At 37.1% G+C, this 27,805-nt stretch overlaps 1 protein-coding gene across 1 annotated transcript in view; it reads left to right on the top strand.

The window, feature by feature from the left end:
• The window catches only part of UNC5C (unc-5 netrin receptor C), a 425,753-nt gene that overhangs the window by 303,925 nt on the left and 94,023 nt on the right, over nucleotides 1-27,805 (top strand). Inside the window, exon 4 of the mRNA XM_054688141.1 lies at nucleotides 3,519-3,622. Coding sequence (XP_054544116.1) covers nucleotides 3,519-3,622 — 104 coding nt within the window. The remainder of the gene's footprint in view (nucleotides 1-3,518; nucleotides 3,623-27,805) is intronic.

Genomic DNA, 27,805 nt, shown 5'->3' with positions numbered 1-27,805 from the left:
AGAATCCTAAAGGTCTTCCAAGGGCAGAAATTCATCTTTTTTTTTTTTCTTTTGTCCTGACAGGTATGCACACACATTATTCTGAACCATTCTGCTTTACATGTAATTCCTAGCTGACAAGTGTCCGTTTTTCATACTTATTCACTTGTTATTCCTGTGTTCCCTCTGCCTGCAAGGCATCAGGTCTGCCTTTTTTCACATCTCTCCAAATGATAAAGGATCTGCTTAAAATGTTACCCACCTTTTACTTCCAGAGTAACTTGGAAATGAGTGGCTGCAAAGATGTGCTGTACAGCAACATCTTTTCTGTGCTCATTACACAGCCAGAAAGCCAGAAAAGAGGTTTTATGCCAGGAATTAAAATGGATTTTTCAGGAAGAGACATTACCTTGTGAGGCTTAAATGTGACATCATTTTTTAAATTAGATAAAATTTATATAGAGTTGAAAGCCAAACCACTTAAAAATAATTGTATGGTATTCAATTATGGCTCACTTAAGCCTGTTTCTTGAAGTTCATGCCTCTTCTGTACTGTCACCATTTTCAATCAAGAAATAAGGATCCTCATGAGATTTGTCTTCATAGGGCAAGAAATGGAAAACTGTCCCCAAAACTATACCATATCCAAGCAAGAATTATGGCATGCTGCATTCAAAACCTACCAACCTGGAATAGTGCTGCTGACTAATGTCACCATAACATTATGCAAAATAGTACTCCCTTCATCACAGCTTGGCTTCTACTCTGCATGTTAGTCCTAAATTTCCCAAGCCAATTACTTTTTCTCTCCTTTAAGTCCTTCATGCATCCGTTCTTTTGGCCTCCCTGCTTCTTAAAACTATTTTGCTCCTGGCTCCTCTGAAATGTATCTCTTCGGTTTCTCTCCTCTTTGTTCGCTCCCTACTCTAACATTTTTTCTGAAAGATTTTCTTCTTGAATGTTGATTTCCTCTTTTTTATGTTGTAGTCTCTCCACTTCTAATTACGTATTTCCAGTGCTTCATCTGTCTCCTAGACAATGAAACACAATAGTGTTTAGTTTGAAAAACCATAATTTGTTCCGACTGAATGTTTCCATTTGAAAATCCTTAGACACCCCAAACTGAACATCTACTAAAATCAGTATACTGTCTTTCTCTCCATTTTCCTTCCCAATTTTGAACTATTTAATTTAAAGATGATACTAACTTAAAAATTACAGTAGCTAAAAGTATAGCAATACCCATACCTCCTGGGACTTTCCAGGTATATAGGGATTCCCAGATATAAGATTTATTTATTTCTGGAATCTACTTTCTGTCCTTATAGTCTTTTATCACTAGTTGAGCTCAGGACTCCATTATCTTTCTGGTTTATTCAAATGGCTCCCTAACTACTTTTTGTCTTTTTATCACAAATAGTCCATTTGTTGCTTTCAGAGAACATGACACTAATCTCCCTTCTTTCCTTTGTAGTTTTTGAGGGCTTGAAATCCCATCGCTTGACAGAAAGACTTTTCCTAAACTTCAGTTTACTGTCCTAGTCTTTATTCTGTGTCTTACACATCCTCATCCAAAGTACCTAATAAAGTATCTGCCATAAGGAGATAATAAATATCAAAGAAACTTGTTTTGACTATTTGTATACATAGATTACTCACTTTTATTCCCAGCCTTCAGTTTTTGATATGCTGATTAATTTAACAGAAGAGAGTGAACAATATGTCATTTGATTTGAGAATTTATTCTAATCATTATGCTTTTACCCCACCCCCCTCAGATGGGAGTTCTTTCAGAATCATTTCTCACAAACAAATAAACCCTGTCAGGAATATTTTATCCCCTAAATTTATTACTGCTCTTGTTTCTGTTAGCATTTAGTATTTTGCCAAATGTGTACCTTAATGTAGATCAAAAACAAGTAAAAACTACCATACCAGAAGAGAGAGAGGAGAAAGTTTGAATGTTTTTGTTGGCAGGTCACAGATTGACCAAAAGAGATGTGGGGGAGATGCATAGATGGCAGGCTATGTGTCAAGTTAAGGATCCACAAGGTCTAACACCTCCATTACTTTATCATGAGTTTTAACAAATAGCAAATATGAGCAATGGAATTTTTTTTCTTCATGGATCTCTCTGAGTCGTCCTTTCTTATAACTGCTTGAAAGATATTAAGGATGTGCCTCCAAAATCTTGAGATTTCCACCCATTTGCACATTAGGCTAATGACTGCTTTTAGATTCTTAAGTCTTTATCAAGGACATGGGATAAAAGTCTAGAGGAAGTTTTTTTTTTTTTTTTTTTTCTAAATCAACTGGGTAAAATTATTAGGAGGAGCTGGATAGTGCATATATGAAATGAATTTTGGAGTATTATTTTTAAAATGCTGCTTCAACACTGGATGCTGAATTATTAATTTTTCAAAACTTTGCTGGTTCAAATAAGAAGCTGGTTTCTAACATTTTTATGTCTGTCTATACCAGTTTTTAAAAGTCTGCTTACTGCATATGCCCTAGCAATTATTACTACATAAGTATAAATTAAGAACTTGCTGCATATGACCAGAAATGACTTTATAAATTTTATTAAAGAAAGCTCACATAATTACTTATGGAGGTATTTGATGATTAATCCCAGTAGTTACACTTTTTCTGGCCTTGTGCTTTGAGATATTTCAGGAATTTACATTCATTCTTCCAGGACTCCAGCATTCTATTGTATACTCAGGAAAGGAAACTTGCTTTTGAATTGCTGGTCAAAAAGATATCAGAGGGCCTCCCCGGTGGCACAGCGGTTGAGAGCTGGGTTGCGAAGCTGCCCTCGGCCTCTGCAGCGCCGGTTCGATCCCTGGCTGCTCCCCGGCCACCGGCCACCAGAGGAGGGTCCCACATGGCGCGCAGACCACTCCTGCTGCCCGCTGCTCCCCTCAGCAGTGTACTTCGGTTCTTCTGCCTGCTCTGCTCTCCGCTCTGGCTCTGGTGAATTTTCTCACCTCCCGCGCTTCTGACTGTACCCAGTGCATGTATAAACAAAACAAACAAACAAATAAATAAATAAATAAAACATGCCTCTATTAAAAATTTTTTTAGATAATAAATAAATAAATAAAAATTAAAAAATAGATATCAGAGTTATTATAGCATGAGGACTATCTATTGTGAAGAAAGGGAAAACGTTTATGCCTGTAAGGGATTCTGTATATATAAGAATCATGATTTTTTTTTAATTAAAGAATGTAATCATCATAGTTTATTATCAAGAAACACTAGGGATGGTCATTGAATGATCTTCACTACTTATTAGAATGAGGCTTTCTAAAACATTCATTGAAGGTTAAAGTATGCACAGCTTATAGCTTCTGAATTTTATAATTTCCACCACACAGAATATAGTCACCCAGATTATGGCAAAGTACTAAAAACATATGTTTAAAATATATAAAAGTACATAAAATACTGAACAAATAATTGTTATTGTGCTTTCTGTAAGTGAATAAATGTTAGTTTGTCATTCATGTTTTTTATTACTTGTACCCATTCAGATCTACGAAAGACATTTGAGCAGGAACCACTGGGAAAAGAAGTGTCTTTGGAACAGGAAGTCTTGCTCCAGTGTCGACCTCCTGAAGGGATTCCTGTAGCTGAAGTGAGTAACAAAAGTTTTTTGCATTCAGCTATGGGCACTTAGCTGTTCTTAGAGTGGCCTAACCCATGGTTAATGGTGCAGTGAATTAGGGTATGGCATGATGAATGGTTGGTAATGGAGTCCTAACTGTCTGCTGCTGGCAAAATATATTGATTGGGAACTGATTAATGACTAGGGAGTCAATTAGGATGCTCCACTGGACTAAGTCACAGGCAGCTTGGCTTCAAAAAAACAGGAATGGAGGCACTATTTTATCTCACACTTATGAGAAAGATTATATAACTTAATAATGTACACTCAATTTCATTATTGTTCCTGATAATATACAAAAAATGTATGAAGGATGAATGTGTATGTGTGCTCTTTATATTACTGTAGAGATATCTAAAAGAAATATCCACACCCCATGAATAAAAACATGTTAGATGAATAATCTGCCAATTTAGTTTAATCCTGTAATTTACACATCAACCTCTTCATCTTCATTTTTTGCTTTTGTTGAAACAAAGATTTTGATTGCCAAGGAGCTATTATGAGTCAGATTCATACTGTGACTTTTCATCAGCATCAACAGTACAATGCCCTTTGAAAATGTGGGACTGTGGAGAAAGGGTCTATAGGACCGGAAGAGAGCCCAGATTCTCCTTGAGAAACTCACCATCACCTTCTAGCCATTGAGAAAAATCATGTAATATTGAGTCTTCCATTTGTTAACAAGTAATTCAAATTTCTGAAAAATGTTATAGTTTTCATGACTATTAGTACACATCCTAAAATGTGTTAAACATTAATTCCTTAGTGTAGCCAGTGTTCTATGAACCCAGAAACACTTTGATAAGTAACATAGCCGTCATTTATGACTTGTTAGTCTCCAGACTTCATTGAGTCCTTTGGAATTATTGCTCTTTATTGCATATATTAAATTGCATTTTTTTATTGTGTTGCAATTTTGCATTTTTTCATTGTTACAATTTAGGGCGTATATTTGGGTCTGTTGAATTTTTGTAAAAATGTGCTTTGAATTTCCCCTATTTATGAATTTTCTATTACTGAGACTTATGGAATTTTTCAAAAAAAATGTTTAATAATTGAAAATGTGCTTACTACTAGATTTCTTATTGAAGTTATTGAAGTTCTTATTTCTGATTGAAGTTTCAGGCAAAGGTGGAGTCATCTCTGTTAGAAGCTCCCATAACAACAAAATTAAACATCTAATTGCTCTTTAACAGCAATAATTAATTAATTAGAAATTTAGGCAGGGTACATAGAAAATAACTCCATTTTTTCATCACAATCATCCATATATCTGTGATTCAATTAAAGACTCAGTCAATGCAAAGAATGTTGCACTCATAATTAAATGTCCTTTCTTTACACTGAAAGAAGACAGTAATTTTTTACCTTGTAACTTCCAGCCCATGGCCCTTTTTAGCATTCTGTCAAGACTTTGCATGATTGTTTCTGTTTAGTTGAACCACATCCAAACCACACCTAGACATGATTTTAGGTGATTAGAAAAGAGGGAACTCTTCTTTACTAAATATTTTATTTCACTTGTTATGTTAGTGCATCTGTCTCATTATATTGCTAAATATCTTCCATTAAGCAACCTTAAAGATCAAAATGTATCATGTGTTACATGGGTACTTGATGTTTCTGAAAGATAGTTGCTTTACACAAAATCTTTCAGTGAAGAGATCTCAGTAACTTCTACATTTTTTGTAATTCTTCTTTACAAAGTGAACCACTTTGTCAGGGAGTAAAGATTCCTGACTGCAAACTAATTGGCTGTGAATTTTATTTGTATCATCACTGGGGAAGAGACCAATTAACACTTGGCAAGCTCAAAAATCATATACTATTTGACATCCAAAGAACTATATTTAATGTGTTTTTTGTTTTCCTTTTCTTTTTTTTTTTTTTGAAGTTAGAAGAGATATCAAACATGCATGCTCAAGAACAGGCTAATATGGGTCTCCCCAGTGGCACAGCGTTTGAGCGCTGGGCTGCGAAGCTGCCGGCAGCCTCTGCAGTGCCAGCTCGATCCCCGGCCGCCAGCAAGTGTCCCACATGGTGCGCAGACCTCTCCTGCTGTGCCCGCTGCTCCCCTCAGCAGTGTACTTCGTAGGTCTGTCTGTTCTGTTCCCTGCTCTGACTCTGGTGAATTATTTCACCCACCCACACTTCTGACTGTACCCAGTGCTTGTATAAATAAATAAATAAATCTTTAAGAAAAAAAAAAAAAGGAACAGGCTAATAAACTCCTATGTAGATTCTTCTAAACACCCTTAGAATCACTAAGATCAAAAAGCTAACATGACACCTTACAACTATCACTTGCTCAAGAGGGGTGGATAAATTAGAGATGAAAGGTAATTTGGTGTTTTAAAGAATTATAAGGTTATTTTATTTTAATGATAATACATTCTTTTTAAATGAAATTTCATTTGTTTTATAAATCATAAAGAATACAAATATAGCATAGAATAAAATAATGACCTTAAAGGGAAACCAGCAGTTAAAACTCTAATGTTTTATTATAAATAAAGTAAGTCATTTAGATATCAGTGACAGGGCAAGGAATTGTGCTTTTTCTGTTTCCAACACAAATGATTCTGAAAAAGTCAAATAGTAAATGTTCAATGAACTCATGACCAATCAATTTAATTGGTCTTTGTTTTATAATGATGTGTCTAGCTCCATTGAGGAAGTAATCAGATCAGGTATATTCTTTTCAGAATAGCACCAGGAAGTAACTGTCTTTGTTTCCATCCAAATCAATAATTGTTTTAAACATTTATTTTATTTGTACAGGAACTGTGATACAGGCCAGAGATGGGGAGGGTGAGAAGATTCACCAGAGACAGAATGGGGAGCAGAACAGGCAGACAGACCAAAAGCACTGCCGAGGGGAGCAGCAGGTGAGACAGGAGAGGTCTGCTGTGCCATATGGGTATCTCCCTGGCTGGCTGAGAATTGAACCTGCGCTGCAGAGTCTGTGAACCAATAGATTTTAAAAGAACTCTTCAAATCTTAAGTTACAGTGGCAACTACTTTGGTGCAAATAATGGCATAAGCTTTTCTGAGAAATTTAAAAAAAAAAAAGCATCTAATTGTCTTCACTAACTTGACTTTATTATCCACTGTGGAATGTTAAATTCATTTTCTTACAGAATTCTAGTTTAACATCTAAGTTTCACTATTTTTAACTCTTTGACTTTGGACATGGTATTTCAAAACTGTACTTAAGTCAACTCAATTTTAAGAGGGAGATAATACTACCTCTACAGAGTGTAGTTGTGTTTAAAAGAAATGATACATGCAAATCACTTAGAATATATCAAAATCACTGAACATCAGTCATTAATAATACTATTATTGTATCATCACCTGTTGATTCACGGAAGACTTTATTCAGTGTCTTGAATTCCAAATAGTTACTGAGCACATTGTACTTCTGCTGGTAGTGTGAGGTATGGTATAGGGCCATGAGGTTTGTGTTTTGGAAACATGACCAAGATGTTTTTTTTGTTTTTTTTTAAAGATTTATTTATTTATTTATTTATTTATTTATTTATACAAGCACTGGGTACAGTCAAAAGCGCGGGAGGGTGAGAGAATTCACCAGAGCCAGAGCCGGGAGCAGAGCAGGCAGAAGGACTGAAGTACACTGCTGAGGGAAGCAGCGGGCAGCAGGAGAGGCCTGCGCTCCATGTGGGACCCTCCTCTGGTGACCGGGGAGCAGCCGGGGATCAAACTGGCACTGCAGAGGCTGCGGGCAGCTTCACAACCCAGTGCTCAACCGCTGCACCACCGGGGAGGCCCCAAGATGGTCTTTTGTATCCTCTAGCCAACTGCTTGTGTATGGTTCATAAAATCTACAAGTCAAGTTAACATTGCACATTTTAAAACAATGCAAGTCCCCCAGTTCATGTAAATATTTATTTTACAAATGTCTTGATAATGTAAATATTTATAGCAAGACATCACTCTAATCTTTTCAATTATTTTATTAAATCCTTTATTTCAAAAATTTTACAAAGACATCTATTAAGTATGAATACTCCAAATGTCACCTGTTTCATATTAACAGTTACAAGTAAGTAGAAAGGAATTGAATCATGACTTGGGTGAGCTGAAGCTTAAGTCATGGTGAATTTAACATTTTTTATTATTGAGATAATGTTGGCTCACATTATTGTTGGATTTTGGAAGTGTAGGATCCACCCCCTTAGCTATAACCATATTAAATACATCTGCCACCAAATCACCCATATCCCACCACCATAGCCCATTGTGATCCCTTCCCTGTTTGTCCCAACCCCTCCTCCTCCCTATAAACCTCTGAAGGCCTCAGTTCAATGGTCAGTTTTCAAGGGTTAGTTTTTAAGCTTATCATTACCCGATCCATAGCTTGGCTTCTCTTTTTTCTCCATATAAGTGACACTATCTAGTCACTGATTTATTTCACTTGCTATTATTCCCTCCAACTGTGATTTTTAAAGTTACTTTTGCCCAAATAGTCCTCATGGTTCCCAGACACTCGACCAGTCTTCATCTACACCATGGAATATTACTCAGCATTCAAAAAAGATAAACACATGCAATTTGCAGCAACATGGATGGTGCTGGAAGGGATCATGCTCAGCGAAATAAGCCAGAAAGAAAAAGAAAAATACTGGATGGTCTCACTCATAGCAGGAATCTAAAAAACTTAAATAAGGGACCAGAAAAAAGAAAATAAGACTATAAGAAAGTAAATATCAAAATCAACAAACAACTATGAACCAGAGACACTCTATGGGGGGTGGTGGGCAGGGAGGGGAGGGATTGGGGTCAAAATAAGGGGGTCGCAATTGTATGGGGAATATAAAAATAAAATGAAATTTGGCTTGAGGCTAACCAATTTACAAGAGTGAGCAACAAAGGAAATCTCCCTCCAAAAAGGGAGAGGCTAACCCAGAACTCCATATGTTACACCTCTTCAGGTGGTGGCAGTTTTGACCAAGAATTTTTCTCAATAGTAATAGATTTTAAAAGCTATGTTGTGAGAACCCTCAGGAAGAAGCATAAGGGTATCAGAGCTTTAGGCTTGGCTGTTATCTCTTCTGGTCTTTTCTTTTTATCTAAGGAAATTATTTAAAATGGTTTTTAACAATGGCAGTGCTCCCTAAGAACAGGATCAGAGTCTGAGGGCCTTGGATCTTAGCTGCTAAAACTTAGGGTGGTCCAGGGATCCCTGGGAGCCAGCCAGGGCATGGGAGTGAGGGACACTCAGTCATTTAGCAGCAGATAGAGAACTATTTCAGTATTTAATACCTGGCATGGACCAACCTGTGTGACTGGCCACAAGCCAGTCCTTATGTACCATGATTTTATATAGCTCTGACTACCGCTTGTTGAAATATATCTGTGCACTCCTCTGCCTGCCTGACTAGATTGTGATGAAACAAGGAACAAAAATAGGTTTTGTTCATGGTTTATCTTTAATACTAGCAAAATGTAGGTCACTTCATATATTTGATAAGTTTATTATTTAATAAGATGAAGGAAAGAGATCCCATTGGATATGTTGGGGGAAAATAAGAATTGAACATCCTTGGTGTCTTTTGAGAAGAATTTCATGAAGCGCCAGCATAAAGCAAGCAACAGAGTTTATTAGAACTGTTAGTGTACAGATGGAGGGGTACCCTGGGACCTCCAAACTTGCATGCTCTAAAGAGCTTCTGCCATCCACTACATAAAGACAAAGCTTACTCTTTGTGTGAAAGAACTTTAATAGGATTAGTGCACTTAGAGAAAGAAGAGAACAAAATGTAACAGTTTACCAAAGAAATATTCAAAGTTGGGCCTCCCTTGGTGGCACAGCAGTTGAGCGCTTGGCTGCAAAGCTGCCCGTAGCCTCCGCAGCACCGGTTCGATCCCTGGCAACCAGCGAGGGTCCCACATGTCGGGCAGACCTCTCCTACTGCCCGCTGCTCCCCTCAGCAGTATATTTCGTCAGTCTGCCTGTTCTGTTCCCCGCTCTGGCTCTGGTGAATTCTCTCACCCTCCAGCACTTCTGACTGTACCCAGAGCTTGTATAAGTAAATAAATAAATCTTTAAAAAAAAGAGCTAAAAACTATAATAGGGAAAAAAAAAAAAAAAGAAATATCTAAAGTTACTCAGTTACTCATCCCCTTGTAAATGCCCAGTCAAACATGGTTGGACCAAGTGGGACTCCTCCCTGGTGGCGCAGGGGTTAAAAACAGCACTATCAAGCTATTGCCAGCCACTGCAGCCTGCAGGGAGCTAACCCACATGGCTCAGCAGACTTCTCCAAAGTGGGGCCGCTGAGGCCTGAAAACTTGCCATAACTACAAGGCCACTTCTAGAAAGGGGTAAAAGGGAACAGGCAAGTCTGGGACAAAAGGAGGCCATTGGGAATTACTTTAGTTCAAGGACTATAAGGCAGGCTAATAATAATCATATTAAAAGTAGACTAGGCAAAAGAAAGAAAAATAAATCCCCAAAGAACTCTAAAATGCTATTGCTCAGTATTTTTAATATCGCTTTTGTTAAGATCAAGCCAAAAATAGAATGTTTTCTTCCATTTCTAGGGAGACATTTTTCTCCCTCCAACAGACAAACCTCTCTCATCTCCCTAAAGAAGCCAGAAAATTAATATGCCCGTGAGTGGGGTGCAGGGTTGCTCCAGAGGCAAAATAGCAGCACTCTATGTAATGAATCTCTCTTTGCTCATTTTAGTTTATGCCTAGAAAATGTGGCTGTCACATCATGAGCCAGAAATATACTCAGAGATGTTTTATTTCATCAGATTATCTGTTTGGGGGAGTACTAGGATCAAACATCAATGGATACAGCATTTGTCAGCATGGCAGAAAAAGCAAAACTGAATTTTTCACTAAAACCTGTGATTTGTTTCACCTTTAACAAGGGGATAATTGTTTCTCCAATTGTAATTGAGCTATTTCTCATAGGAGTTTAATTGGAGGAATAGGGCACAATGTTCAACTTATTGACCCAGTTGTGCTTAAAAAACATCTTATTTATCAACATTTGCATCTCTAATTAGCAAGTGGGAAAATATGGGGTGAAGTGCAAAAGAAGAGATTATTCTGTGTTTAGTCTTGATAACAGGGAGCAGATATTTTTAAGCTGATACTGCCAGGGCAAAAAGCTGCTGGCTGCTGGGGGTTTCTGCCAAATGTGCAGCATCAGGTGGCTCTCCATCTAATTGATTATTAATGCTGCTGCAGAACAATGTTTCACAAGAGGACGGCATGTTTCCCTGCCATTCCCTCATAATTGGAACTTAGTATCAATGCATTTCTATGCAGGTGCATTGTCTTCTCTCAAACTGTGCTTTATGTTCTTTACAGGCAAAAGAGGTTTACAGAGAAAAGAAGAGTTTGAATACTAATTTTGAGAGAGACACTGCTTTCAGTGCCCAGAATATCTGTTGGTATTTTCTCCTCGCATGTGTTTAGTGACAAGAGGGGGTTTTGATTATGAATGTCAACCTTGCAAACAGGTTTGTGAAAGTTTTAGGCTCCCTGACTAGTAGTCAGTTTGCAAGATTTACATGAGCACAATCAACATTTACCAATATTTTCCTCTTTACTATGCCATCCCATATGTGTTTCTCCCAAACATCTGAATCTAATAATTATATGCAGAGATTATTTAAACCAAATTTAAAAGTAGTAATTAAATTAAATAAGTATCAGCATTAGTTTTTGGAGAACAAGAAATAATCAGCCTTCTCTGACTTAGATTTAGAGCTTGAATGATGCAGATACTTAGTCTTTCTGCTGAGTCTATTGCAGTTTTTATCTTTTTAATCGCTAATTCATTTATTCCAGAAATATTTGTTGTCCATTCACTATGTACCAGATATGCTTGTACTCACAGGAATACAAGTCAGTCAAAGTTCCTAGAGATTGAAACAAACAAATGACTAAAAATAGGTAGGCATAGATGACAGATACTTACAATTAAAAGAAATACAAGGTCAATTCTTGCCTTATTTGGTTGGTGGTTTTCAGGGTGTGATGTTACTTTATAGTCCAAAGAGACTCTATCTAGGGACAACTTGAGCTGACACTGAAAGACAGAAATGAGTCAGTCTTGAAAAGATCTGGGTTAGGAATCCCTAGGCAGGGGAGTAGAATCATCTCAGAAGGAGTTCATGTGGTTATAGATTAAAAAAAGGAAACTAGTGTCTTTGAGAGACATAGTTAGTCTTGAAGAGGAAGGTAGACCTTCAGTCAGCCGGGAGGGATAAGGTCATGGATTTGATGGGGGGGTAAGGAATGGAAAAAGAGAGAGAGACAGAAAGAGAGGATATAAGTTTTCTTCGAATCTTTGAATGTATGAAAAATCACTGGGATTTTAAATAAGGAATTGATATACAGAGGATGCTTGAACAACGTAGGGGTTAGGAGTGATGGCCACAGAATACTGAAAAATCTGTGTATAACTTTTGATCCTCCAAAACTTAACTACAGTCATCTTTTGGTATTCATGAGGGATTAGACACTATCACCCGTCCTGCAGATGCCCAAATCCCTGGATATTCAAACCCTTTTTAGTCAGTCTTCCTTATCTGTGATTTCCACATCTAAGGATTCAACTAACCAAATGTGGAACCCAAAGATAGAAAAAAAATCTGCATATGAGCAGTCTAGTTCAAATCTGTTTTGTTCAAGGGTCAAGGGTATATATCTTTTACATATTATTCTTTCTTTTTTAAAAAGATTTATTTATTTATGTGTACAAGAGCTGGGGTCCAGGCCAGGGTTTGTGTGTGAGAGGATTCACCAGAGACAGAGTGGGGAACAGAACAGGCAGTTGACTGAAATACACTGCTGAGGGGAGCAGCAGGCGAGCCAGGAGAGGTCTGCTTCACCATGTGGGTACCTCCCGGCCAGGGGATTGATCTTGTGCTGCAGAGGCTGCGGGCAGCTTCATAGGTTTCATAAAAACCCCTTGTGCCACCATGGAGGCCCCGACATATTATTCTTGGTGCTGCATAGAAAACAGAATTGTAACAATGGAAGCAGGGTCACCATTGAGGGGATATTCCCTTAACCCAAGCAAAAGAAGATGGTTGCTTGTCTTAGGGTGGAACTAGAAGAAATGGAGAAAGATGGAGAGAAATTTTAATTCCTTTGGGAATAAAAAAAAAAAATTAAAGTTGATTTTATTAAGTGAATAAAATCTATAAAATAATTGGATTTCAGAAGAAAATGATATCTCCCATGATAACATTCATTAGGCCTACAAAAGTAGGCTTTTCTTTGATCTAAAATTAGTGGTCAGTAGATCTCAGTAGTCTCAAATACAATCTCTCAGTGGCACTTCAACAACAGGCTATGACAAAGCCTGTGTCCCTAATTACAGGGCAAGAAGACCTTTCAATGCAGAGTCCTTGTTTCCTAAAGAAAAGTGTGTCCTTTCTTTTTTTTTAAAGATTTATTTATTTATGCATACAAGAACTGGGGTATAGTCCAGAGGGGTTGGGGTGAGAGGAGTCACCAGAGACAGGGTGCAAAACAGAATGGCAGATTGGCTGAAACAAACTGCTGAGGAGAGCAGCAAGAGATTCAGGAGAGGTTTGTTGCACCATGTGAGTCACCTCCCTGACTGGGGACTGAACTCATGCTGCAGTTTCTGTGGGTAGGTTCACAGTGCTGTGTCTTAACTCCTTGTGCCACTAGGGAGGCCCATGTGTTTGTTTTTTGGATATGTTCTCTTGCTTTGGAATTTAATAATTTTCTATGCTGTATAAGCTCTAGTTCTTATAAAATCACTGTGGATGAAAACTGACAGTCCTTGAGAGCAAAAAACCTGAATTTTTAAAAGTTGAACAGACTTAGCAAGAGTCCAAAACACTCCTAACTGATAAATAAGAAGAAATGCTGAGAGTTGCATATGCTGAAAGACAAGGTTATTTTAAAGACTGTTTAAGAGCTATCCATGGACAAGTCAATTTGTAGTCTTTTGGGCTTGGAATATTTAGCATAACATTTCAGTGCCATTTTGCTCCCCTGGAAGATAATATTGGATATAACCACTCTACTTTCGGCATTTTTGGGGTTGTCTATATTTGTCAACAGGCTTTTTATCTCCTCATAGTTGAACTTAGGCTTTAGAAATGAAATTTTTCAGATTTCAAGACAAGTTCACATCGGCAATATGTTCTGTGTACGTTCAACTCTCAAAAGCAATGAGCCAGACATATGTGCAATTAAGGCAGTGTTTCCCCAGCAGGAAAACAAATTCTCTTTCTTAGCAAATTCCTTCCTTTTGCAAAAGTTACAAACAACTGAGTAAATGTCACTACACTTTCCACTGGCTTTTTTTTTAATCCTTTGGTTATTATTTACAATTGTCTAAAAATATAATTTCATCTTGCTTAAAGACTCAATATTTTTAAAGCATTAAAACACATATACTTTCACAAACTGAGTGTAAGTTGCAAAGTATATTGGACAGTGATTGGTACAAAAGAGAATGAGGGTCTTATTTTATTGTGAACCTGAGAAGCAAGTGGTTAGAAAAGCCAAAGTAGCTTTCCCTTCTTGAATAGAGAGAGCATCTGGAACAATGTCACTGCAAAAAATGGGTGGTTTTTTTTTTGGATCAAGGGATGGATGGATCAAGGGGGCTTTTTTATTTTTCCATTTTTATGAACCTTTACTTCTTGTGTTATAAGACACTGTTTTATGGACAATATTTAAGAGTAAAAAACTTTTATTTGCATTCTATCATGAGGAACCATTCTTGGTCATATGAGGCACCTGCAGGTATGGTGAGACTACTGTTGCCAGTATGAGAAACCAAAATAACATAATTCTGAGAAATCAAGTTCTAGAGCTAAATTCTACCTGGTGAAAGTCTGCAGAAGGCTTGTTAGCTATAGCTGTATTTAGAATTGTTAAGGCCTTAGTATTCAGAGCATGATGCATTGTTTCTCTGAGTTGACATGACCTCTGCCTTCTTAGAGAGATGTGGAATCTCAGGACCCGTCAAAGTCACTTAATCTGAATCTACATTTTAGGCAAGGTCATCTGAAGAGTCTGCAGTTCTGGTTCCTCAGCATGGATGCATTAGGAACACCTGGGCGTTGTTAGAGGACCCCCCAACCCCCGCTAATACATAGATCCCAGCCTGAACATACTAAGTTGACAGTTTGGATTCTAAAATGCAGCAAAGTTTTAGAACCACTCATCTAAAGGGTTAGATTAAACAAAGAAATACTGAAAAACTTCAAACTTGTCATTTGTAAACCAGTCAGTAAAATTTGGATGACTCCCAACTTCTAGCCAATGCTCCTTCTAGAATCTTGGCTAGGCTGAGTGTGCATTTGATAATTGTTCCATAATTGCTTTTCCCATTTGTTTGATTAATGTATCTGCACATAACAAATCTAGGCTGAATCCCCATTCTCTTAGGTGCTCACACTCTTCTCAACAATATTGTGTCATTTTCAATCTCAGTGTTCTGATTTGATGGGCCCCAGTTTGAGTTTAACAAACTAACCTTTCTAATAGATGCAAATTTTTCCAGTTAGTGGTACTGGACTCACTTTTCATGTTGGGTGGCATGTGGCAGTTTCCCTGAGTTAATTAGAACAAATGTGCCAATTATGTTAATGTTTCTCCCGATACCAATCAGTGAATAATTAGACACAACACATCTGTCTTTCATAGGGGAATAGAATAGAATAGAATAGAATAGGGGAAATGCAAGGTGCTTTGCTCTTTTTTATTGACATATATGATGAGACACTTCCTTAACCAATCACAAAGCTAACAAGTTCATGTATCAAAAGACCAGGGAGTGCCAGTAGTTACTCAGAGCTGAGAATCTCTCATTGTTACTAACTTCCTGACCAAAGTTCAACTATCTCCTAAGAACTTAAAGGGACTATCCTTCCTGTAAAGAAAATCACTTTGCCTTAAAATGCAGGCATGTTATTTACTCTGAATTACAGAAAGACACAAGTCCTTAAACATAAGTATTAAAACTCTCAATGAGAATTCAACTTTATTGATATAAAAGATCACATTGAAAAAACTCACAATATTCAACCTATGAAATTATGTTGAAGGTGTTGTAAATACGCAAATCTACATCAGATCTTTAATTTGCTATTATTTTTGCTTATATGTGTACATGTAACTTAACATTGACACTTTCTCTGATTAATGGATAAATTAATTTTGATTTTATTGTTGTTTTATTGGCATTTGCCACCTATACGTGGCAGGGTTTTAAAGAGATGAAGTTATAGTCAAATTATTTCATAATACAACTAATTACCCTTGTGTTAATTCTGTCAGTATGGAGAAGAGATTTGTGAAATCAACACATTAGTCTTCTTAAAAGTAGCCAAAGCATATCCTAATCTAAGACAAAGCATTTTAATAGCTTAAAATTTAGTGTATATACAAATATGGGTCACATTTTTAGTTTTTAGTAATATTTGACTATGTATTTTTGCATGTAAATGTGAAAAAATGTCATCATTGTTATGTTATTGTGGTATCAAATATATTGTCACTATTCTTATTTTGCATGCAGTTGATCAGAAATTACAACTGGAATTTTGGATTGTAAATACTTTTTTCTTACTCTAACACTGAGTCACTTAAACAAAATAAAGGACAACTCAGAACAAACATTAATATATTTAAAAGTAGTTATGGGGCCTCCCCTTGTGGTGCAGGTGGTTGAGTGCCGTACTGTTAAGCTGTCTGCAGCCTCTGCAGCGCTGGTTGGATCCCAGCCAGCCAGCAAGGGTCCCACATGGCGAGGCAGACCTCTCCTGTCACGCCCCGCTGCTCCCCTCAGCAGTGTATTTCATCAGTCTGCCTGTCCTGTTCCCCGCTCTGTCTCTGGTGAATCCTCTCACCCTCCCGTGCATCTGGCCTGTACCCTGGTTCTTATATAAATAAATAAATGAATGAATAAATAAATAAATAAATATTTTTTAAAGTAAGATGTAAATATTTTTTTTAAAAAATAAAAGTAGTTATGATTGTTAATACTTGTATGAGGCAATCCTAAAAGGTCCTAATATATGGTTCATCCTCAAATATGTCCTTTTTTTCCTTGGGATTTTGAGGAATAATGGGAAAAAAAGGAGGGCATGCTATTGATTTATCTTTACACATCTTTCTGCTCAAAATATTTGTCTTTTATTTTTAAAATAGCAAAATGATTAAACATAGATAAGCTGTAAACAATTTTAGTAGTAAGCTTTGAAAACTGTTTGGAAAATAATTGTCTTGTGGAAATGGATCCCCAACTATGTGTATGTGTGTGTGTATGTGTGTGTGTGTATATGTGTGTGTATGCATATATATAATATATGTATATACATTTATGTGTGTATGTATATGTGTGCACATATACATGTGTACATATATAAGCATATATGTACTACCATTTTATATATATATATATATATATATATAAGCATATATAGCCTAGCTTTTATGCAGCTTAACTAGAGGGGAATATGAAATTGAGTAAAGGTATGAATATAAATTTGGGAAGTCAGTATTAAACTATGGATTGTAATTTACTCATATTTAATTATGAGCTATAAAAGGATAAACCAGTGGGAATGTTAATCCACATTTTTCTACCTTTGCTGATTATATAAATAAAACATAAATTTAAACTGAAGAATAAAGTATTTAGGGAAGAGATAACTGAATTTTTTGAAGCATAGGATGGTTGGAGTAGCTCCTCATAAGAGGTTATGGAAGCCAGGGAATATTGACCTCTATATTTTCGTGCAAAACTTTTTTTTTCCGGGCCTCCCCGGTGGCACAGTGGTTGAGCGCTGGGTTGCAAAGCTGCCAGCAGCTTCTGTAGTGCCGGTTCGATCCCCGGCTGCTCCCCGGCCACCGGAGGAGGGTTCCAAATGGCACGCAGACCTCTCCTGCCGCCCGCTGCTCCCCTCAGCAGTGTACCTCGTTCCTTCTGCCTGCTCTGCTCCCCGCTCTGGCTCTGGTGAATTCTCTCACCCCCCGCGCTTCTGACTGTAACCAGTGCTTGTATAAATAAATAAATAAATCTTAAAAAAAATATTAAAAAAAAACAACTTTTTTTTCCCAGATAGTGCTTATATAACCAATGGTTCTGAATTGTGTTAAATATCAGTAACAACAAAACTAAAACCATGCATGTATTAGGAGCCTTAAAAAATGTGATTGTAAAATCACACCATGCACAAGAAGAAAGGACAGATTTATATACCTTGTTTTGGAACACACAATATGGGATCAACATGTTCTTGTCCAAGAAATTATAATCAAACTGGGAATTATTCATTTTTATTAATAAGCTCATGTTAATTCTGTGAGTTCCGGTGTTTGAATGCCAGACTGAAGGCATCCGTAGATCTGAAGAACGTGATTGTTAGAGGGATTTCTCAACATTGTATCCTCCTACTATAAGAGCTGGGACCCAGTCCACATGCAGGAATGCTAGAACTGTGACCTCTTTTCTAACACATGCCCTGAGATGTTAATGTCTGCAAGTAAAAGTAGACTTTCCTCACGGGGAAAGTTTTCTGAATGAAGAGTCATAAACCAAGACCTATTGTCCTATGTACTGGTTAAATTGAAAGTCAAAATTCTCCCAATATTTTCTTTTACCTGGTTGGAATTACAAAGTTATAGAAATGCATACTATTGATAGTGATAGTAAAGAACAATGTATTATCAGTGTTTAAAGCATATTGATATAGATGTAGTTGTGTTTGAGGTGAACTTTGCCATAGAAAGGAGGTGACAAAATTTAATGACTGCCCCCTAATTCTAGGTGTTTTCCCTTCCACATATCATTAAATCTTCCTACAAGCCAGGAGGGAGGGGCCTCTATTTGTGCACATGAGGACTGTGATGCTGGAACTCTCCATCCTACACAAGGTTGCAAACTTAGCAAAAAGGTAGGCTGGGACACAAAGCCAAATCTGGCTTACTCCAAAGCCTATAGTTTTCCAATAAGAAGAAAAGTTTTATTCACTGCACATTGTTGGAATTTCACTCTGTTTAGGTGGTTCTCTTTTATTTTAATGTTTTATTGAACATTGTATTATAATATTATATAGATTTCATTGTACATCATAGTAAATCAGCATCTATATGTACTCTTAGATTCACCTCTAAAAGTCTAGTTCCACCACTGTCCAACATCTGTGGAATCTTGTTTTGTTGATTTTCATGAACTAGTGAGGTAATATCTAGACAAATACGTCTTTTGAGAAAACGTATTTTATTTAGGAACTGTTATGTCATCTCATCAATTTTCTAAAAGTATATACGTTCATGATTTTGTTGTGTTATTGTTAGAAGTTTCATGAAGTAATGAAAATTTTAGGTTTCTAATGGCACATTTTGAATTTTTGTTATATCCTACAAATAGTAACTTAATGGAGAATTTTCTTGTTAAAGTTGTTGTTTTTTAAGATTTACTTTTGAATGAGAATTGTTGGAATTACAGGTGCTTTGGAGGTGGGTATGGTCTGGTAACACATTAAAAGAGGTGTGAACTCGGGCCTCCCCTGGTGGCGCAGGCAGTTGAGTGCCGTGCTGTGAGGCTGTCTGCAACCTCTGCAGCACCAGTTTGATCCCAGCCTGCAGTCAAGGGGCCCACATGGTGCAGCAGACCTCTCCTGTCTCGCCCGCTGCTCCCCTCAGCAGTATATTTTGTCAGTCTGCCTGTTCTATTCCTCGCTCTGTCTCTGGTGAATCCTCTCATGCTCCCGCGAATCTGGCCTGTACCCCAGTTCTTGTATAAATAAATAAATAAATCTTTAAAAAAAAAGAGGCATGAACTTATAACTCTAAATCATATCCATTGGTGTAAACTGATGTTACCTCAATTGTTAATATTCTGAATAGCAAAACCATCAAAAAATAAAAACAGAGTCCTGAGCCTCCTTGGTGCCTGCCAGCACTATCAAGCTATTGCCAGCCACTGCTGCATGAGTTGGATACCCAGCCAGGGAGCTAACCCACATGGGGCAGCAGACCTCTCCTGCCGTGCCCACTGCTCCTCTCAACAGTGTATTTCAGTAGACCTGCTTGTTCTGCTCCCCACTCTGACTCTGGTGAATCCACTTACTCCCTGAACCGCTGACTTACACCCTAGTTCTTGTAAGCATAACTAAATAAAAATAAATTTTTTTTTTAAAAAAAGCAGAGTTCTTAAAAGATAATAAAATAGTATCATGATATTTAAAGAAGACTGGGGCAAGAGAATAGGGCCCAAGTCTGAGAAATATTTAGAAAAAAATCTGTAATAGAATTGTTTTGGAAAGAGATGTGAGCATTTCAGTAAGCTTTGAGTTTAGGGATGCAGTGATAATGATGCCATTAGTTTGAAGAAGATCAAGAGGACCAAATTTACAGAGAAAGGATTGATGTGAGGAATTACTAGTATCAATGCAGCACCTATTATGCTTTCCACATTGTTGAATTTCTGATGGAATTATCTAGACATTAACTAGGAATTTGAACAGAACCTAGTAACAATTGAAACTGACACTAGTGATTTTTGAGTTAACTCCCATGGCAGTGAATGAGATAGCAGTCTTTTGTTAGCAAACCTATCTACACATTAACAGCAACAGAAGAAATTTAAAAACACATATGCCTGGACCCTTTGTCAGCCAGATCAATCAGACTCTGCATGTCATACCTAGGCCTGGGGAGGACTTTAAAGCCCTCCAGGTGGATATGATGCACAAAATCGCAGACCAATGCCAAAACAATTAAGAGGATAACACCAAGGAGTTATTCTGAGGAGGACTACATGAAAATATTGAGTGAAATAAAGGGACCAGTAACAGAGGTTTGAGAAAGAACAAATCGTCAGGTGGCATAAAAACAGCAGAGAAAGAAAATAACCCAATGCCATTCATTGGCTTGGGGAGTTAGAGACAGCTGGTCACCTCTGAAAAGTGTGAGAAGAGAAGTGAGTGAGAATATAGAAACAGTAAAGTAAAAAGTGAATGGACTAATTTATATGTGGAGATTGTGAATATTCTGCTCTTTCAAGCAGTTTAATAGCAAAGGGAAAGCATAGTTGAGAAGGACAGGAGTGTTAAGGGATAATTTTGTTGTTGGTTTGTATTTAGGATGGAGGAGACCTACATATTTGTGGGTGACTTAAGACACCAAAATAAAAGGATCAGCTTTGAGCTGAGTTTATATATTTTGGTCTACATTCTCTGTTAATGGAGAACAAAGCATATAACATTTGCTAAGATTAAGGAAGTTCACCAAAACATTGATATTTGATGACCCAGGGTGCTATGAAGCCAAGGGATTGAAGAAGTGACCTGTGGGTCACTTCCTGAGTGCAAGATTCAGCAAGGTGGAACCAAGGTTGGTGTTGGGATTGACACATACTCTTTAGAACTTGTGTCTTTGGATAAATTCTCTCTTTTTCCTATTTGTTAACACTTTGTGGCTAGAGTAGGGTGATACTCCCCCACCCCCTTTCTTGGATGTTAAATAATGTGAAATTGTTGTTACAGGACCATATCACATTGCTCAGCATCCTTGTCTCAGAGCATGATACAGAGGAAAATAACAAACCAGAGTGTTCAGTTAGATTTAATACGGGTGAATCACAGCATTTTTATAAGTGCAAGCAGAGAGTAGCTGTAGGACAAAATCTTATGGAATGGTGTTGGATAAACATTTACCCATTAGAAATATCTGTGCCTTGGTGATAGGTGTGGTGTGGTGATATACATCAAAGAGGTGTGATCCTATAACTCAGAATCATATATAGGGTTATAAACCAATGTTGCCCAACATCTTTTATTTTGCATTAGATGTTTTCCCTCTTATTTATTAAATATAAATATTAATTTATAAAATTTATATTAAAGATACTGACAAAATCCTGATATAAATTATTTACTTCATGGAAGAATAATCATATTGCAACACCAGCTTAAATTTATACTGTAGTGATCAGAAATGTTTTTCATATATATTGTTTTACATATATCACAGGGATATAATGAGAGATGACAGATATGAGATAGGAAAGAGCTGATTATTCATATTCTAGAAATAGAAAAATAAAACTTAATGTAACTTGCCTAAATTATAGAATCAGTGAATGGGGAATGTTGGGTCTTAGTGTTAGACTTTTATACTTGAACTCATGTGATCTCAATGACATTATAGAAAGGTAAAGCAGGGCCTCCCTGTTGGCGCAGCAGTTGAGCGCTGGGCTGTGAAGCTGCCCGCTGCCTCTGCAGCGCCAGTTTGATCCCCGGCCACCGGCGAGGGTCCCACATCTTGCGCAGACCTCTTCTGCTGCGCTCGCTGCTCCCCTCAGCAGTGTACTTCGTTGGTCTGCCTGTTCTGTTCCCTCTCTGACTCTGATGAATTCTCTTACCCTCCTGCACTTCTGACTGTATCCAGTGCTTGAATAAATAAATAAATAAATAAATAAATAAATAAATAAATAAATAAATAAATAAATCTTTTAAAAATTTTTTAAAAAATTAGAAAGGTAAAGCAACATACAACACTGCAGAAGTAACCATGATAACTTGTGGAGTGTTCCACTTACTGGTTTTGTATTTCCACTCCTATTACTCCGTTCTTTAGTCTTCTGATTCTCAGCCTTCCTAATTCTCCCATTGTAGCATTGCCTTTTGACAACAAGACCATCAGCCTGCCATACTTTAGTGCAGTGATCGTTAGAATTTTGCTACTTCTAAAAGATTTTTATATGTATATATATATATATTAGTATTCATATTTACAAATGTGTATGTATATCTGTATACATATATGTAAAAGCCTTAATATATTATGTTATGTCTTATACTATATGTGGTACATATTAAATATCTATGTATAAGTTAGTGGCATCTTTAAACAAAAGGTATAGATGACTTAATATGAGGCAATGGAATTAAAAAAACACCATGATTTCTTACCCAACATCACTTATTGACAAAATATGATATTTAGTGTTCTTTTTTTAACTTTCATTTCTACATCATTTTCCTCAGAGATGTTATGTTAATGCAATGCTGTATGCATAAATGTTTTATCGATCAACAGTTTTACCACTCTTTAATAAAATATGCATATAAATTTTATTTCTTATGACCATGGAGAGCTATGTGTCAAATATCTTTTAGTTAAGTTGTCAGTACATTCATTTTGATTTCTCTAAAGAGCCTAAATATGTTACAAATCTTCATAAAAAATTACTTTACATAGAAATTCAATAGTTATTAGAGATATATTAAAATATATCTTTTAATAGGATAAATGCAGTTGTCATCCCCCTCCCCCAATTAACTCATTTCGTCATATTTGAATGTTATTGCTGAAATGAGGTAAGATGAAACCAGTTTCATTTCTGTCACTTACAAGAAATTCAAATACTGAGGTTATTCTCATCCATAAATAACTAATTAGGAAATATTGAATTATATTGTAACAATGCCCCTCAACTCTTAATACATCTGCTGAATTATATGCCAAAAATCACATTGTTTCTAGCATCAGAATGTATGTTCAATGACACATCAGCTGGCATATTAAGTCTTCCTTCAATTCTAGAAAAAGCAAAGACTTATGAACTATCTGATGTGCAAGAGATTTTGTTACCCTGGCATTACCGGCCCTTACTGTTTTAAGTACCACATTCATATTCCTAATCATTGGTGGGCTTGGCACCCTTGAGGTTTTTTCATTATCATGCAGTATAACGCGGTAAGATTGGGGACAGTGACTTCCTATCACTAAATAAGGGGTCCAGCATTCAGACAGTCCTGAATCGGATCTGTGTAGCTTGTTCAGTCTCAAGCTTTGTAAGCTTGTACTAATTAATCTCTACCAGCACCATCATTCTCAACTGAAAAAGGGGTATATGAATTCCTCACTCAAGGACCTATTATAAGGAACAGAGATTGTAAACATATATAAAAACTTCCATGTATTTATAATCTCTCTGTATATATTCTATTAGTTACTGACTTCCTAAACAATATTATATCAGGGCCATTAGTTTTATTTATTTTTTTAAAGATTTATTTTTATTTATTTATACAAGCACTAGGTACAGTCAGAAGCGTGAGAGGGTGAGAGAATGAGCCAGAGCCAGTGCAGGGAGCAGAGCAGGCAGACTGAAGTACACTGCTGAGGGGAGCAGTGGGCAGCGGGAGAGGTCTGCGCACCATGTGGTACCCTCCTCGGGTGGTCAGGGAGCAGCCGGGGATTGAACCGGCGCTGCAGAGGCTGCGGGCAGCTTCGCAACCCAGCGCTCAACCGCTGTGCCACTGGGGAGGCCCTAGTTTTAAAAACAAATGGCTGGAGCAGCTACAGTGTGTCTAGGTGTGCAGCTTCTTCCAGGCACCATCAGGTAGTCTGGAGCACACTCTGTCAGAACTCAAGACTGGAGCTCTTTCACTGCCTCCACACAGTTCTTTGTTTAGTAGACAGGGGCCCAGCATTCAAACAGTCCTGAATTCAGATCTGTGTTACTTGTTCCTCTCAAGCTTTGTAGGCTTGTGCTGGTTAATCTCTATCAGCATCATGCTTCTCATCTAAAAAGGGGATATATGGTTTATAGTTGCTTGTTGATTTTGATTTTTACTTTAGTATAATTAATCTTTTTCCTGGTCCCTTATTTAGGTTTTCTAAATTCCTGCTATGAGTGAGACACATTACAAGGGGGTTGGGATGGGGTAGGATCAGAACGGGCGGGGGGTGGGAATTGTATGGGGACTATAACCAAGATGAAAATGCGTACATTGTGCAAAAATGTAAAATTATGTAAAAAATAAATAAAATAAAAAATGAAAAAAATAAAATAGTAAAAGAAAAGTGGGGGGGGTGTATGAATACCTTACTCACAAAGCTATTGTAAGGAACAGAGATTTTAAACAGTCTCTCTATAAACTATTTGTTGCTGACCTTCTAAACAAAATAATATGTTCACCTGTTGAAAAGTCAATGAAACAACAACCAGATCAGATTAAGCAAAGCAAGATTTTATTGTCAGGCCTGACAATGGAGAAAGGTGGAACTCATGTTCCAAAGCACTCTTCTCCTGGTGGTTCAGGGAAGGGTTTACTTTTATTCTGGAGATGGATACATCACAAATTAGGGTGGAGTCTGGAAAATCATGACCAGAAGTTCTCCTTTTGCACCCAACACTCTGTATACATCCTTCCTTCCCCTTCCTTGGCACTCTGTCACCTTTTGGGAAACAACCTGTTAGATCCAGTTCTGTGGCCTCTGCTCTTTTATTTCACATTCCCATAAAAAATAGCAAAACTTGGTGTAAACATTCTATTAGCATATCTATCTCTCAGTTACGTGTAACTGTAATACCTAGGCATCATCGGTACATGCAATGGTCAGTATAAACTCACTGTTTTCCTCCTTTTTTTCCATCCCTCTCACCTGCTTCTCTTCCTTCCAAGTTTCAGTGCAGGGATATCGTTCTGTTTGAACTCTTGAACCGGGTCAAGGTTCTCATTAAGAATGTCACAATGTCTTCTACCCCCCCTCCAAGAGCTCTTCTCTTACCCCAGAAGATGGCAATTATTCCATAATCATAGGGTGTGTCCCTTAATTTCCACCTCTTCTTTCTCATTAAACCTGTCAGTCTTTCTGCCCCAGAATCACCTATGTGTGGGGAGAAAGAAGAAAAGAAGAAGCCAAGGACACCTACTCATGAACTTGAGGATATGGGGAGGATGAAGGTGGCTAGAAATAAACTCTGACTCTTGGGGGCTTGGATAAAACATAAAAACTAATCATGTGTGTGCCATCATAAGAGATAGGGGGTGAGTAAAAGAGCAAGTAATGATGCTAACTTGAAGTAGCAGGGAGAGAAAAACAGGAAGATCCACAAAGGTCAAATAAAAAGTATAAAAATGTGGTCTAGTTCTGGGTAAAAGCAACAGCAATATATAAATTGCCTATCAATTATGCCTTATTACTAAATACAATAATGGATATTTCTTAATATTGATTTTTTTTTAAATTCTATCTTACTTGTACCTTTAAAATGAATGTAATGTGATGATTTACTTATAACCTAAAGGAATAGAAAACAATGTTTACATACTGATCAAAATGTCATGTTATATCATCTCTGAAGCAAATGAATGCCAGTGTTATATCTAGAATTATGGATTCATAGAATTTAAATAGAAATAGTTAGCATACAAACTAGGCTGTATATTAATTACTTGTATATTAATTAATTACTTGTATATTCCTAGTAAAACTTAAAGAGTTAGTAATCTAAGGGCAAATTGACTTTATCTCAGTAGAAATGTTACTGAAGGCTTAAGAACTTGTCAAGATATTTCCCTTTTGTTTTCAGACTGACACTATTCTCTGTTATTTTTATCGTTGTTTGGGTTTTGTCCCATCTTCTTTAGTATATCCTTAATCTAATATTAATAATGATTCAAGAATATTTACTGTATGCCAGGCACTAAGTAAGATGTGTGTTAACTCTCTTGATCCCTGAAAACCTTATGGAATGTGTTAAAATATTATCAATTATGAATGAAATCACTGAAGCATGCAGAAGACAAGAAACATCCCCAAGAGAGGCACAGAAAGGGAGTTTGGTTTTGGCCCAGGGAGTCTGATCCACAAACAACCCTCTTACCTGGTATTATAATATCTCACCTTCAAACACTTGAATAAATTACTTCAGAGATGCCCCCAAATTATTATAAAAGCTGCAGTTATGGATCCACAAAGATAGAAAAATCATTTGCCTCACTGCAACTCTAACAATAAGTTATTGTTGATGGGCAAAATTGTCTATGCTTTCTGAACTTCAACCTATTTTTCTTTCTTCTTGAATGTTTTATGCATAGATAAAAATAGCTTTAACCTAGAATAACTTCTTCCACGAGTAAATCAAATAGTTTGTTTAATAGGAAGGGAAGAAAGCCAGTCTACAGGCAAAAACGGGAAGCATCTTTGGCCTGTACCCCAGCTCTTGTATGCATAAAGAAATAAATCTTTTTTTTAAGAAAAAGACACTAACTTATTTTTTAGGACAATATAAATATATAGTTTACGCTTATAGTTAAACATATTGTTTATATAAGAAGACTCTTATGTTATTTCAAATGAAAATGTTTCACTTTATCGGGTGACATTGGAGACGCTGAAGGTGTTTGAAGGCACTGAGAGGATGTCTTTTTTTTTCATAAAAGGATTTATTTATTAGGCTCATACATCAGTTTAGCTTACAGATTCAGACTACCCTTTACATGAAAAACAACTTTCTTACACATTAGTATCCCTCTCATACACCATTTCCTATTTTTTTTAAAGATTTATTTTATTCAATTATGCATATAGGAGCTGGGGTGTAAGCCAGAGATGTGGGGGAGGAAATGAGATGATTCACCAGAGACAGAGTGGGGAACAGAACAGGCAGATCTACTGAAATGCACTGCTGAGGGGAGCAGTGGGAAGACAGGAGAGGTCTGCTGCACCATGTAGGTTAGCTCCCTGGCCAGTCAATGGAACTTATGCCACAGTGGCTGGCGATAGCTTGATAGTGCTGAGACTTTAACCCCTGCACCACCAGGAAGGCTCTTTTCCTAAATTTTTGATTAACGCTATATCATTTTAAGCCAAAATGGAAATTAAAGTTTTACCCTTTTTATCAGTATTCATGATCAGTTCTTAATGCTAAAAAATAGAGATAACTGAAGAGAGGCAGAAGCCTCTCTTAAAAGTATTCAAGACTTTTAAGAGAAAAAATAAAATCAGGCTCTCCCTGGTGGCTCAAGGGGTTAAGCATCAGCATTATGAAGCAATCCACAGCTACTACAGAAAGAGTTCAATTCTCGGGCAGGGAGGTGACCCACATGGCAGGGCAGACCTCTCCTGTCTCTCCCGCTCCTTGCACCCTTAGCAGTGCTTTTCAGTCAGTCCCCTCCCTGTTCTGCTCCCCACGCTGTCTTTGGTGAATCCTCTCAACACCCCACCTCTGGCCTGTACCCCAGTTCTTATATGCATAAAAAAATAAATCTTTTAAAGAGAGAGAGAAAGAGACAGAGAGAGAGAAATCACTCTGTTTATTGGCATATGGAAATCTTGAGCAACTTAGATGTTAGCACTGGAGAT

Source organism: Talpa occidentalis, unplaced genomic scaffold (assembly GCF_014898055.3).
Source record: "Talpa occidentalis isolate TD23 unplaced genomic scaffold, MPIMG_talOcc4v2.1 talOcc4.6, whole genome shotgun sequence".
Lineage (NCBI taxonomy): Eukaryota > Metazoa > Chordata > Mammalia > Eulipotyphla > Talpidae > Talpa > Talpa occidentalis.
Note: the sequence above shows the minus strand (reverse complement) of the source record. Positions and strands in the feature narration are given on the sequence as shown.